This window comes from Camellia sinensis, chromosome 12, assembly GCF_055761805.1.
Source record: "Camellia sinensis isolate YWXY chromosome 12, ASM5576180v1, whole genome shotgun sequence".
NCBI lineage: Eukaryota > Viridiplantae > Streptophyta > Magnoliopsida > Ericales > Theaceae > Camellia > Camellia sinensis.
In genome coordinates this window covers 10,071,991-10,087,269 of record NC_138972.1, presented here as the reverse complement: position 1 = coordinate 10,087,269, position 15,279 = coordinate 10,071,991, and the positions used below count along the sequence as shown (strand labels likewise).

The 15,279-nt window shown below is 36.2% G+C and overlaps 1 protein-coding gene across 13 annotated transcripts in view; it reads left to right on the top strand.

Annotated features, from left to right (window-relative positions):
- LOC114261578 (rRNA biogenesis protein RRP5) overlaps nucleotides 1–12,213 on the top strand; it is a 97,461-nt gene extending 85,248 nt beyond the window's left edge. For 12 of the 13 annotated variants that reach the window (XM_082898104.1, XM_082898103.1, XM_082898114.1 and 9 more), the window contains 12 exons: nucleotides 2,732–3,395; nucleotides 4,028–4,085; nucleotides 8,065–8,210; nucleotides 8,284–8,467; nucleotides 8,773–8,871; nucleotides 9,114–9,499; nucleotides 9,591–9,767; nucleotides 10,605–10,701; nucleotides 10,819–10,974; nucleotides 11,097–11,327; nucleotides 11,438–11,521; nucleotides 11,657–12,213. In XM_082898104.1, coding sequence (XP_082754230.1) covers nucleotides 2,732–3,395; nucleotides 4,028–4,085; nucleotides 8,065–8,210; nucleotides 8,284–8,467; nucleotides 8,773–8,871; nucleotides 9,114–9,499; nucleotides 9,591–9,767; nucleotides 10,605–10,701; nucleotides 10,819–10,974; nucleotides 11,097–11,327; nucleotides 11,438–11,521; nucleotides 11,657–11,758 — 2,384 coding nt within the window. In that variant the 3' untranslated portion in view covers nucleotides 11,759–12,213. The remainder of the gene's footprint in view (nucleotides 1–2,731; nucleotides 3,396–4,027; nucleotides 4,086–8,064; nucleotides 8,211–8,283; nucleotides 8,468–8,772; nucleotides 8,872–9,113; nucleotides 9,500–9,590; nucleotides 9,768–10,604; nucleotides 10,702–10,818; nucleotides 10,975–11,096; nucleotides 11,328–11,437; nucleotides 11,522–11,656) is intronic. The other variant, XM_082898106.1, reaches the window with a different exon arrangement.
- The last annotated feature ends 3,066 nt before the right edge of the window (nucleotides 12,214–15,279 follow it).

Below are 15,279 nucleotides of genomic sequence, written 5' to 3'. Positions count from 1 at the left end.
TATTATTATTGATTGATGTAATGTTATATCTATTACAATGATTCATGATTCCTATATATAGAAGAGGGTGAGTGTGTAGTAGGTAAGGAGTAGGTGAAGTGGAGGTGGTAGTGGTGTAGTGGGTTAGGTTTAGTGGAGTAGGTGAGGTGATAGTGGTGTAGTGGGTTAGGTTTAGTGGAGTAGGTTTAAGTGGGTGAAGTAGGTGGAGAGTAGGTGGATTTTAATACTTATCTAGGTACACCATTCTTTTCTTGTAACCTTGAATCATTTTCTACACTTCTACTCCTCCCCTTTGTGCAAGCAGTGTCTTGAACTTGGACTATAACCCCAGCACTAGAGCCGTTAAACTTTATTTTCCATCACAAATTGTGTTCCATCATATCTACTTATCATAGTGTTCTTCCTTCTCAAAATAGTTCATCCCAGTAATGCTAGTTTGTATCCTTTGTTGTAGTATTTTTTTGATCAACAACAAAGAGATTTATTAATGAACAAAAAGAAACGAGGATAAGGCATCCTCTACAAAGAGGATAAAAAAGAAAGAAAGTACACAACCCAAACAAGACTACATCAAAATCCTTCTACATGTCACACATCGACAACCAATTTCTAAAAAGTGGAACCCCTCTAAAAAGAGCATTCACTGAAGCCCAAAAGGAGGTTACATGACAAATTTTATCCCACAAAAAATCCACATCCCGAAATTTATATTCGAAAACCCGTGCATTCCTTTCCAACCAAATGACCCAAAAAGTTGCGAAGATGGCACAATAACAATGCACGTTGGCCTTCTTCGATGCACCCAAAGCTCGAAAGTCAATTAGTAGCATATGCACACTGCCTTTTGGGGCCACCCACATAGCATTCTTCAAAAGAAACAATCTATGCCATAAATTTAAAGCAACTGGACAGTGCAAAAATAAATGATCCATGAACCAAGGACCACATGAACACCTTTACCTTAAGAGGAGCACAAGTCTTTCAAATTATTTTATTGAGGAACTTGAGGATTATCAATGATTTTGCCAAAAAAGACTTGCAAGAAAAAATACCAGATGAATGAAGAGCCCAAACCCTCTGTCTTCCGAAAGAGGAGTCAAAGAAATATGATTAACTTTTGACAACAAAGACATCAACTCTTCAGCTTCCCTATCATTGAGATTCCTAAAAAAATTGAAATTTCAAGAAATTGGAGCCAAAAAGAAACAAGCCATGGAAGCTATAGAACTATTATGAGACTGGGCCACTCTATATAAATGTGGAAAATTTGAAACAAAGGAAGAAGAGCCCACCTAAACATCCTCCCAGAATCAAACAAGTTCCCATTATCCACCATCATAGAAAGATAATGAGACCAAAGTGGATAGAGATGAGAAATTGATTTCCAAGGAGCACGACAACTACCCCTAAAGACCACCTGTGAATCCCTACCGTTACCCTGAATCCCGTACTTGCTTCTAATAACAAAATGCCATAGTGTGTCACATTCATTTGGAAATCTCTATAACCACTTGCCAAGTAGTCATGTTTCTAGCCACAATGTTACCAATGGCCAAATCCCCCTTCTCCTTTGGAAAGGAAACTATTTCCTAGTTCACTAGATGATCCTTCTTACCCTCATCCTTACCTTCTCAGAGGACCTTGTCAACTTTTCTAATGATCTTGCAACCTTAATTGGAATCCTAAACAAAGATAAAAAAGAAAAATGGAAATACCTCTTAAAACTGTCTTACTAGAGTATATCTACCCCCACGTGAGAGTAAAGCCTTGCTTCACCCTTTCAACCTCTTGCCAATCTTTTCCACAACTGGATTCCAAAAAGATTCACTCCTAGGAGTATCCCTCAGTGGAAGTCCCAGGTACTTGAACGGAAGTACCTCAATACCACATCTTAGAAGCGAAGCCATTCATTGAAGCTTATTACGTTGCAAATTGATGCCCACCACACTACTTTTTTCCAAATTAGCCCTGAGACCACCCCAAAAATTCTCAAAACCAAAAAAAGATCAACTATCTGGCTCTCATCCTTGGTGGAAAAAAAGACGGTATCCTTTATTGTAGCATGACTCACCTTATGCTATTAATTGTCTTCGTAGTTATCCCACTTGAAGATAAATTCGTTGAAATGCTTACATCTTGTTATATGTTTAACTCAGAAACAGAAAAGCTTACACATTATATGTGTCTGTTAATAGTTGTTGGGCATTGCTCTAGGGATCATCCTCATCCGTGTATGAGCACAGATGAAAAGGCATTCACACCTGTATTTAATGTGCATCTCTTTCGTGCCTAAGCGACTGTTTTAAACACAAACACAAAGACGTATTTTATATGTATCTTTTTGTTGCTATAGAAAGCAGTACTTAACTACCATGACCGCTCATTTCTACTCCATTTTCCCAAAATTTGGTCCCTGAGCATGCTGCTGACTACTTGCCGTTGGATGTTTCTTATGGCTAATATATTAAAAGAGTAGATATAATTTTATCTACTGGGTGTAGTTTTTATCCTTTTTCTCTGGTTGGGTCTATTCAAAGCAATGCTCGGTGAGATCCAAGGCCACTCCCTTAACCCATGTCCTCAGTTTTCCTCTTTGTTCTGTTTGAGACTGCAACATGTATCAAATCAGCCCTTGCTGGTGCATTAGTTGGTCTAAGTTGCACATGACCCAAACTTTGTTCTAGGGTCTGTTTTATCACTCAAGTTGATCCAAATGCAATTGCTTATCCAGGTTCTACAGAAATGGGAGGCAAGCTTGGCAATGAAGATTTCAGTTATTCAATTGGGCAACATGTAACTGGATTTGTCTATAAATTGGATAGTGAATGGATCTGGTTAACAATATCTCGACATGTGAAGGCTCAGCTCTACATTCTTGACAGTTCACATGAACCTACTGAACTTCAGGAATTCCAGAAGCGCTATACTGTGGGGAAAGCAATATCTGGTTATATTTTAAGTGCTAATAAGGAGAAAAAGCTGTTACGTTTCGTGCTGCGTCCAATTTATTCTGCTCCTGATAGAACACTTGGTTGTGAAACTATTAAGATAGATGACACAAGCAATCACTTGAATGGGAATGTATCATACCATATTCACGAAGGTGATGTTGTGGGCGGCAGGATTTCCAAAATTCTTCCTGGTGTGGGTGGAATGCTCATCAAAATAGATCCACACCATTATGGAAAGGTCCATTTTACTGAATTGATGAACTTATGGGTTTCTGACCCATTGTCTGGATATCATGAGGGACAATTTGTCAAATGCAAAGTCCTAGAAATCAGCCATTCAGTTAAGGGAACTTTCCAGGTTGATTTGTCATTACGCACAACTTCAGATGGCATTCATTCTCAGAAGTCTACTACTGTCAACAACAGTGAACTCAACAACACTGTGTAAGTATTTAGAATTACTGGTGCTTTCTTGCATCACCAAGTCAGTATATAATTAAAATTCTATTTCATTCTTTTGCACTTATCATTTTGCATTATTATTAACCCTTCAAGTGACCACCAAACAGCCCCCCCCCCTCCCCTCTTGTTTAGTGGGTGCTGCAAGCAGTCAGCAAACACCCAACAAAAAATAGGAACTGATATCACCAAATCATATTAGAAAATTGCAAAACAATGTTGAACTGACCCAAAAAAATTAACTGTCAAACAGCACACCAGGGACCTGAATACCAATGGGGCCCAGAGCTTAACATTACGCTCCAATAAACCTGGCTGGTGATCCCAATTGGCCAGTCAGCACCTTCAATATCCGATAGAACTGAAAATTGCTCCACACAAAGCTGGCAATTTAGATTTCCGAAAAACTGCCCCCTTTTCTGGAAAATCATATGAAATATAATAGTCGGCTCTCTATTATTGAATCGCGTGTCTTTTTTCAATGTAGTTATTTAAGATGTATGGTTAATAGGACTTGTAGTTTGTTTTCTTGGCTGAATATCAGCTTTTATTTTTATGCTTTGAATGCCATCATTTGTCAAATATTATTCTGAAGAGAGCCATTTAATGATTCACAGATATTTTGCAAGCCGTGTAGAAAGTATAGAGGATCTTCATCCTAAGATGAATGTGCAGGTATTACATACTATAAATTCCTCTCTCTCTAAATTATTATTATTATTATTATTTATATTTTGTTGTCTATACTCTATAGCCTATGACTTCTCAAAACCTCTGTCATGGTGAAATCTATCATGGTATTAACTCTTGCTTTTATGGATGCCTTTCAGTTCACCATGGTGTATCTCCTCCCAAAAGTATTATTATTATTATTATTTTTTATTTATTTTGAGATAGGACCGAGAATCTAATTACAATATTGGTGTGGAAGGGGGGCAGGATCGAAGCTCAAAACCCAGGACATATGCATGCGAAAGGCTTTCCCTTACCATCAGCCTAGGCCTTGGTTTCATTTATTCTCTCTCCCCACCTATTTGTCTTTTTTGATGATTTTTTGTGTGAATTCAATTAGGATGCATTGTTCTATTACCTCAAATTTACATTGATTTATTAGTTTAGAAACAACATAAATTCTTGTAGTGTTTGTCAGTATTTTTCCCTTCCCATTTTGCTAGTATCATATTTTGGTGAGAGTCTCAGTTTCATTGTGTTGAATATGTCGATACTAAATTTTAGTTTTTATTAATTTTGTGATCTGTTAAGTTATGGTGAGCTCATGGAGTTTCAACGTGCCATTGAAATTTTTAGTAGAAGAGAGTGGATTCTAGGGCTGCAAACCTACTAAGTCAAGCCAAGTGATAGGTTGTTGAAGTTTAGCTTGAAAACTTAACGAGCTTTAAAACATGTTTAGGCTTAGCTTGTTTACATAATGAGTCATAATGAGTCAATTTCAACGAGTTTTTAACGAGCTGAACACGAGTTGAGCGTGAGTGGTTTGGTTCATTTTGTAGCCCCAGTGGATATCGGAAATGACAAGGGTAAATGAACCACTTAACGATATTGTGACTGTTACAATTTGAAAAATCACATCACATCATTAGGGCACTTAAGGAATTTTGCAACTGATTCCAACTACCGGCAACAACTAGACTTTTGTTTTGGAATTATATTGTGAATGATGAATGGAGAAGGTCCAACTAGACATTGTGATGTAACATCTATTGCATGTTAAACAAGTACGATAGGCTTTGGAAGTTCGAAACAAAGTCTAAGGGTCCCATGATCGTCAAGAAGGCTTTTTGGTCTAAAGAAAAGTGTCCATGCATGATAGTATTTAGTAGTTGAAGGTATTATGGTAATTTCAATAATTGTTGGAGATGGGTTGTAGGGGGAGCTTCTATTTACACCACAAATTTTACTCCTTATATTCTTTTGTTTGTTTGTTTTATTTTATTTTATTTTATTTTATTTTATTTTTTTAGAGTAAATTACACTTAACCTTCCTAAAGTTTTGGAGAAAATATAGTATGTCCAACAATTTTGACATAATAACATTGACCTCCCTTTTAGTGAGGCTAAATGGACCAAGAACTAATGTAGATTGTGTAAAGGCATATAGATGAACAAGGAAAAATATGTTAACATCATTTTTCTATCCATTTGGCCAAGGGATGATTGATGAAAAAGGGACTAAGTGTTACATAAATTAAAACCTTCAGGGAACTCATTGTAATTATGCCAAGATTACTGTATTTTCTCCAAACCTCAAGGGTGGTCAGTGTAATTCACATCCCTTTTTTTTAAAAATATATTTTTTTTATTACAATTCTATCCTCATGTAAAATTACCAAAAAAAAAACTCCCCTACAAATTATAAATCCTAATTTTTCAAACACCCCCAAACTGCCATTGCTACTAGCAATTGCACCGACAACCAACGCCACAACCTTCCCAACTTGCTACCATTCCTTCCTATAACCACCACAACCTCTCTACTAACCCTGCGAACCAATACAACCTCTCCTCTCCATCCCGATGAACCAAGACAACCCCTCCTCTACACCAGCAAACCACTGCAATCTCTCTCCAAAACCACCGCAACCCCTTCCCATAGCCATTGGCCTACCGCGCGCACCCCCTCCCCCTTCCTCTTCCCTAGTGAACTTGTTCGATGACTCCCCAGTGAACTATACCATCCTGTTCGATGGCTGCTCTCCAAACAAACATGATTCATTCAACATCAAAAAATTGAACAAATGCTATTCGTTTGTCTCTGGTTATCTATATTCGAACATTGAGCATTGAACTGACGCCATGACGCTGCAAAGAGACGATTTGTTCAGCTTCGGTAGCTTGATGACAGTGACTTCCTTCTTTTCTTCTCTGAGAACTCTAGATCCTCTTCCCTTCCTTTATGAAAACCCTAGATTTGAGGTTGGGGAAGGGTGGGGGGAGTCTGCGAAGTGATGGCCACTTGGATAGGGAAGGTTGCATAGTGGGGTCGTTGGGTTGGGGATGGTTGCGATGTGGTGGTCCCCGAGCTTGGGAGGGCTGAGGGGGATGGGGGCTATGTGTAGGAGGTTGGGGAGGGCTGGTGGTTGCTGTGGTTAGAGATGGTAGCTACGGCAGTCAGAGATGGTGGTTACAGCTGTTAGAGGGTAGGCATGTGAGTTATATTTTTTAATTTTTGATGGGCTGCAAATAGAAAAAAGGTGCAAGGAGATACAGTTGTTGTGTAAGTAGAGGCTCATATTGTTTGGGTTGTCCATGGTTTGTATTTTGGATCCAATTATTAAATGGATTATGATATGGGGATAATTATTAGCAGGTCATATTGACTAGACTTATTTACTCACAAGTCCCAAGTGAATTTATTTATTTATTTTTTTAACATATTTGCCTCTTGTTTTGATAATGAGAACATTTTCAAACTTTTTAGATGTGTTTTGTGTTTGTGGAATGATAATTTGTGACTAGTAATGATATTGATAAATTTATCAAATTTGACTTTTGTTTGTGAATTTTGTTTTATTCTTAGTTTATTTGTGTTAGTTTGTATTGAAATATGATGTGGGAAATAGTTGAATTGCATTTTAAAAAAAACATTTTTTAAGTGATAAATTTATCACTGAAAGTTGGAGTGTACTTTTTGATAAATAAGTCCAGTCCACAGGACTGGCTTGTAACTACCCCTATTATATATATGTTTTGTCATGTGTAGAATAGTCTTAGTGGTAAAAAAGGTCAAAGTTTCCTATTTTGAACTCATGTCATAGTTGGAGTAGAATTAGAAGTCATAGTAATAGTTCGTCTAGAATTTTTGTAGTTTTAGTTTCTAAATTTGAGTCTTAATCCTTTGTTTGAGTAGGGAGTAGGGGAGTCTTTAGCCTATAAATATATGTGTACTCTCAATGATTCAATAGAGTTCAAATTATGAGAATTTAAGATTGTGTTTGTGTGTGATTGGCGTAACCCTTTTGAGGGTGAAGCACCTATTTCTTCTTCTATTTCTTTTTCTTCTTCTTTTTGTACATACCCAAGTTACTATTTTCTGGTTATATTGTTCACAGCCCTCAAAAAGTGCACTTTTCAGCCTGAAAATCATTTACAATCAAACCCAAATCAACGCTAATTTCTTCTCCTACTTATTAGCTTCCAATTTAATCATTAAAACCTAAATTACACTGTTTAGCTGTTAAATAGCCTCTGTTCTGAAAATCCAAAAAGCTGTCCTACATTACATTGTCTGGCAAATGACCACACTTTGACTTTGCTGATAATGTTGTATGAATTGGAAATTGGTATGTTTACTTTGTCAAGATCTTTTTCGACTGTATGATTAATTCATGATTATCAAAATAAATGAACTGATCCTCAGTTTCTTCTTCCATCAGAATCTACTTTTTGTTCTGACCATGTGATATTTAAGTTTCAAATGTACAGTAATCATCCATTCTAATTGATTTGTTGCTTGGACAGAATATGTTCAGTATGTTTTTTTTGGTCATATATGTAGAATATTGTTTTGCATCAGTTCAATTAATTTAGGCTGAGCAGTGTGTTTTGTTGTCTGTTGACATTTGTTGCTTTTTTTGTCATCAAATATTCATGCTTAGCACCTTAGTTTTTTATTTTTCTTTTTTGGGTTAAATAGGGCTATGTTAAGAACATCACACCAAAGGGATGCTTCATTATGCTTTCTCGGAAGCTCGATGCGAAAATCCTTCTCTCAAACTTGTCCGATGGCTATGTTGAAAATCTCGAAAAAGAATTCCCTATTGGGAAACTTGTTGTTGGCAAGTAAGTATTTCTGGTAGTACTACTTTCTGATAGATAGTTGTTAAGGCAATCTTTTGAGACACTTTGCATGCAGGGTGGCATCTGTGGAGCCTTTGTCTAAGCGAGTTGAAGTCACCCTTAGGACATCAAATGCAAGCAAAACACAAAAAAGTGACAGAAATGGTTTAAATAGTCTCCATGTTGGAGATATTGTTTCTGGCCAGATTAAGCGCATTGAATCATACGGTTTGTTTATCACAATTGATCATACAAACACAGTAAGTAATTTGGTATTTCTCTGCAAGTTCGTTCTTATGATACCCAGATTTGTAGTTTTGAACAAGAATAATTGGGTCTCAGTTTATTTATTGTGACATCTGGCCCATCAACTTCTGTCACTATAATAATAAGCCAGTTTGTACAATCATCACATCTGTTTGATTTTACCAAACTTTGAATATAGGATGTGTTTTATGGGTAGGTGTGCCCCAACTCTTTTTAGGTTATGTAACACATGGTATTCTGCTCTGGCAGCGGACTGTATATTAGTTTGGGTTTATAATTGCATTCTTCTTCTGCCTAGGTTGGATTATGCCATATTTCCGAGCTTTCTGATGATCATGTTGACAATATTGAAACTAAATACAGAGCAGGGGAGAGAGTTACATCAAAGGTTTTGAAGGTAAACAATTGCATGTCAAGCTTTGCAAGCAGTATCGTTGTTGTGTTATGATTGCTGAATGGTGATTATTGTAACCTCTTTCTAGACTCTGGAGAACATGTATATTGATTCAAATGAATAATTTCTCTAAATATTATCTAAAATAGGAACAGCTGCTATGGAACTTCTGCCAGTTTGAGTAACTCTCTGTGGCTACAGAAGTTGTATTTTTTATTTTCTTTTATTTTTCAAACTATTATCAGGTGGATGAGGATAGACAAAGAGTTTCTCTTGGGATGAAGAATTCATATTTTATGAGCAATTTTGACATTCAAGCTCCTTCAAAGCAGAAGTATGATGATGCCATTGAGGAAAAAGATCACATGGTGGGTACTCAGTTAACAATGTTGCCAGATAGAGGCTCATTGGGGATGCAGAATTTGGACTTTGAATGTGAAAATGGGCAGCATCCTCTTCCTGCTGAAGTGGAAGCGAGGGCTTCTATTCTTCCACTTGAGGTCCCTCTCGATGATATAGAGAAATCAGACATGGTTAATGCTGCTTTTCAAAATATAGAGCACGTTGATGATGCTGATGCTGTAGATCAAAAGAATAAAAGCCAGGCAAAGAAGAAAGCCAATGAAGAGAGGTAATTTTTTTATTCACTTATTTTCATGATTTTCTTATTAAAGGCTGTCTGTCTCAGTTTTCCTGTTAAGAATGGAAATTGTTCTGCTCAGGGAACGAGAAATTAGGGCTGCTGAAGAAAGGCTATTAGAGAAAGATATTCCAAGAAGTGCTGATGAATTTGAGAAAGTGGTTAGAATTTCCCCAAATAGCAGCTTTGTCTGGATAAAGTACATGGCATTTATGCTTTCTTTGGCTGATGTTGAGAAAGCCCGCTCAATTGCTGAGAGGTAATCATTTAGCTGTATTATTAGTTTCCAGTTTGCTCTGGCAAAAACATATGGAGTGTTTTTTTTTTCTGCATTTGTATTTTTATTTTATTTTTTAAATCTTATTTGAAATTTTTGCTTCAAGCAAAACATTTTGTCCCTAAATGTGTCTTTTTATTGTTATTATTCTCCTTATTATGATTTATTTTTTAACAGGAAATACTGAAAGTTATTAACAATGGGATCCGATCCACTGCCTGCTTTTATCAATGTTATAATAAGCATTTCTCCGGTGGTATTAAGAAAGAAAATATTCAAATTGAGCTGAGATAATTGAGACAAAGGCTTGTTTAATTTGAGTTGAAAAGTAAACGCTAAACCTTAAATTTTCAAAATAATGAGACTGATTTGTTGAGTGGATAGCCACATGGCACATATGAGTGCATGGTCTTGTGTGTAAGCTTTTGTTTGTCAAGAAAAAGCGAGAATATCTGAACAGGATGTGAAAGTGGATTAGTGATCTTGGACTTGAAGCGGAGAATTGACATTATTGTGGGTCCTGAATTGCATTTCTGCTTTCTGGTCACGTGATGTCTTATTGTATTGATTTGTTCTTTGTTTTTTTTTCTTTGTTTCTTTCTTCTTTGGTTTCATTTTTCTCTACATTCAAATTTTTTTGGTTTTACCTTATATTCCCTTCATCAAATATGCTGTGGTTGAACCAACATGCCATTTTTTGTGTCAGCAGTAGCTAGTTGCATCAAAAAAATAAAATAAATGCACATCCACAAATTGGCTTTAATGTTCATAATATGTGCTAGTTTGCTTCTCACTCTATGTTTGTGTTGTGTTCTTTAGGGCTTTGAAGACAATAAACATCCGAGAAGAATCTGAAAAGTTGAATGTATGGGTGGCTTATTTTAATTTAGAGAATGAATATGGATATCCTCCAGAGGTAAAATATATATACTATACATGTATATCCTTTTGCCTTGTTTCCAAAAAACTCTCTCACCATCAGTATCATTTCAATAGCTTCTAGGAGTTTTCTTACTTTAGTTTTTCTCTTCAGGACGCCGTTTCAAAAATATTTGGAAGAGCATTGCAGTATTGTGATCCCAAAAAGGTGCATCTGGCACTGTTGGGTATGTATGAAAGGACTGAGCAACACAAGTTGGCTGACGAGCTTCTCAACAAAATGAGCAAGAAATTCAAGCATTCATGCAAGGTATTTTTATGATATAATAAACTAGAGTATTGTTATTGTTTTTTCCTCGAGCAGCGGAGCTATCAAATTAATCTACTAGACTTCACTATACGTTTTTTTTTATTAATTTATATTTTTTATAGGTTTGGTTAAGGCGGATTCAGTGGATTTTGAATCAAAATCAGGATGAAGTTCAGTCTATTGTAAAACGAGCTGTTGTATGCCTTCCCCGGCATAAGCACATTAAGTTCCTCTCGCAAGCAGCTGTTCTAGAGTTCAAATGTGGGGTTCCTGATAGAGGGCGATCCATGTTTGAGGGAATGCTTCGCGAGTACCCAAAGAGAACAGATTTGTGGAGCATTTATCTTGATCAAGTAAAAATCCTTTTCTTCTATTTCTGTTGTTTATTTTCAACAATGCATGATAAAAAAATATAGTTTGCTTTATGCATTAAAATTTGTCTTAAAAAAAAATTAACAAACAGGAAATTCGACTTGGTGATGTGGATGTGATTCGTGCATTATTTGAGAGGGCAACAAGTTTGAGCCTTCCACCTAAAAGGATGAAGGTGTGTGTTAAGTTTGTTTTTGTTTTGTTTTGTTTTGTTTTGTTTTTTATTTTCGTGCTCATGCTGAAGATTTAGTTTTTAAGACTTTCCTTGTCACATGAGTGTGTGAGTAAGTGTGGTTTGTTGGAAATGCAGTTCTTATTCAAAAAGTATTTGGAGTATGAAAAGTCTGTAGGTGATGATGAAGAAAGGATTGAATCTGTTAAGAGGAAGGCGATGGAATATGTTGAGGGGTAGTCTTGCTTGATGAGGATGAGGATGAAGATGAAGATGAAGATGAAGATGAGGATGAGGTTGAGGTTGAGGTTGAGGTTGTTTCGCATAATACAGTCCAAAGTATTATGAGATCTGCTCGTTCGCTCACCCACTCAATATTTGCAATAGGAGGATGAGCAGCAGCAGCACGGACTGTTAGAAATAGATGGCATAAATAACTAATAACCATCCTCCTGTTTGTCTCATGATTGTGTATGCTTTTTGTTTAATTAATTATTCACTGAACGTCTTTGTTTTCTCTCTCTCTCTCTCTCTCTCTCTCTCTCTCTCTCTACATTAAGGTTTCTTTTATTTTTTATTTTTGTTTCGGTGTCCTGAACAACACTTCATATATATATATACACTAGTGGGTGAGTGTCACCCAATAAATGTCATATTAAATCTATAAAATATACATTTTGATTTTGAATTAAAAATATAGTGTCTATTGCTTTAGTGGTAGAAGTATTGTTTATTAGACCAATGATTTTAGGTTCAAGTCCCTTTTATCACCTTAATATTTAATTTTATATTTCTCTAAGAAATAAACATGGCATAAAAAGAAGGGGAAAATGTCTCGTAGCTCAAATTTTGTGGCTCAAAAGTGGCTCAAATGGCCAAAACGACATCGTTTTGGCCATTTTTATGTTGTTTTGTACTCAAAACGACGTCATTTTGGCCATTTGAGTCACTTTTGAGCCACAAAATTTGAGCTACGTAGCATTGTCGGAAAGAAGGTTTGGACATCAAATAACATGTTCACTTGAGGGGAGTGTTTGGCAAGTTGGATTTTAGCCTTTTTTTTTAGGTTAAAATTTACAAAAGGACAAAATATGCTAAAATAATTAATAAGATAAAATGTCAAAATTTATAATCATTTCATTTTTTTTCTTACAAACATCACATTCAATTACAAAAAAAATCTATCCTCTTAAACACAGATTTTTAGCTTACTAAAATAGATGAAAATTAAAATAACCTATTAAAATAGCAACTTTCCAAGCACCTACTATATATAGTTGAATAAAAATAACACGGGTAACCATATTACTTGATGTGAAAACGATTTGGATCGAACACTTGAATTACAAGCCTCATTTGGAAAACCCTTTGTCAATCAAGACCCAGCAATGATTCAGTGCTCTAAAATGGTAGTACTAATGCCAGCTCTAATGAGCTGGCAGTGCAAGAAGAAAAAAAAAAAAAAACAAAAAACAAAAAACAAAGGCCAAACTATCACACCAGTGATGGAGTCCACATGGTGTCATATCATTAGTGGTGTATTAGTGGGTATTAAATTAGTTGTCTGAAACATTTTTCATTAAGAAGTTATTAGAGTTTCTTAATATTATATCCACACTCCAAATCCTTAGATTTTACAATGGTGACATAGGAGGGAAGAACAAAGGAATATTTTGTAGAGATTTTTTGTTTAAACTCCCACACGAATAATACATATATTATTTTTCTCCCTATATCAGATGTATAGAGATTCACTACCGATAGAGGTGGAGTTGTAATCTCCCACAACTCAAACCTTTACCGAAAGATCTTATTTACAAATCATGTGAATTATTAATAATCCATATGGACATTCCATGGGTAATGGGTCAAGTCAAATCTGACTCAATTTCTAACATCTCCCACTTGTCCACATCATTAGTTATATTCGCAACTGTCATTTGTCAATCTCTCATTCAATCTACTACTCATACGAATACTCATACGAAAAAATAGAGCGTCCAACTTAAGGTGTAAAGGTAAGAGTGCAATATTAAGTCACCATGAACTAACCTAGCAAATCACTCAAAATATCTCGTTCACACCCCAGATTCATTGGATCACACGAGGTCAAACATTTCAAAACCCCTCGTGAGTCATAGTTCATAAACATGCTTAACCTCAACACTATATATGTACTCATGATTATATAATGATCTCAATTCTGACACAATCGCTTGGTGTGACGACCCAAACCCGCCCCTATAGGTTTAACATTGTAATCGGTCAGTAATCCTGGAATTACTGAAGGCTTCTGAAATAGTTTAACAAAATAAGGGGCTAGCGGAAGCAAATACAATCATATAATGTCTATAGAGCTGTGCAGACGTATATGGAACAAAAAATTTATAACTTCTATTTACATATATGATATCATTGTCACATCAGCCTTACGTCATCTTATATACAGATAAATCAAAATGGGACTTAGCCTAATATACAGAGTATATAAGAACTTGATTAGACTTAAAACAAAATAAACAAAAGGCTTAAATGTAGTTCACAAATTTCGACCACTTGAAGCATTCCGGGAACCTCCTTGGGAGGCGCACAGGTTGGCTGACACAAAATAGATCTAGGTTGTGACGCCCCGATTCTACACTATAGGTTGCAATCAAGGGAAAGTCACTAGTGAGTCCTATGGTCAATAATCAAGTAAGATCCCAGATCGCCGGAGGAGTCAAATAGCCTCCATTCTAAGTCCAGCTTTCTTAGGCAGCGCACTACCTTTTTGACAGATCTTACAAGGCATTGACACAAGGTCTCATAAGCAACAATAAGGTACATACATAGGATATAAATACATACTAGCCATAATTACACTTGCTTCAAAAGATTGTTCTATTACAATACATCCCAAAAAGAAAGTTTTAAACTTCACATGAGTCTTACAAAATAACAGAAAGGAAATTTCTAGTATTCCTAAGATAGCCAAAAGTCTTCAAAGGTTTCTGGCTCGTCGCCTTTTGCTATGAGTTCCGCTTCGTCACCTGGCATGATACGCCGTGAGCTTTGAATGCCCAGTAAACATACACACACACACCCCATCCCTTTTTCCCAGTCCAATACACAATCACAAAATATAACATCAAGTAGCAAAGCATGATATTTCAATAAATAAATACATAATTAAATGGTTAAGTTAGATGTCAGTTAACTAGAAATCCCCCAAAGAGATTCCGTCCTCCCAACCACAAGAATCGGACGCGGATTATTCGGTATGCCCCCTCTTTTGCTGCTTTGTTGCAGAACTAACCTTGGATGCCTACCAACAGTTCTATACCGCGTAGCGCCAACGGCAGGGCCTCAAAAGAGACGGTACAAATAGGGCCTTGCCCAACTCCCTCCTTACACCAACTATCTAGGGTCCGAATACAACCGCTCCGTTCAAGGGTTCCGAAAATCACTTGCGCAAGGCTTTTAACCTTCAAAAAGGGAACGCCTCCCAATTATCCATATATCACATTTTCTCATCTTGTCATTACTCAAATGTTCGAAAACCCAGTACCCTCCCAATTAGGTTTCCCGTTGAATTAAGTGTTTTAAGACAATACTAGCTTAACTTATAAAACAATAATATCCATATGTGCATGAAATCTTAAGATGGGAAAGGTAAATAACATAACTACAACACATATATTATCAGATCAAGATATGATTATAAGCTGCAAACATTCTCATGAACTCAATTGGGGTTGTTCCTCCGGATTCTAGATGATTTA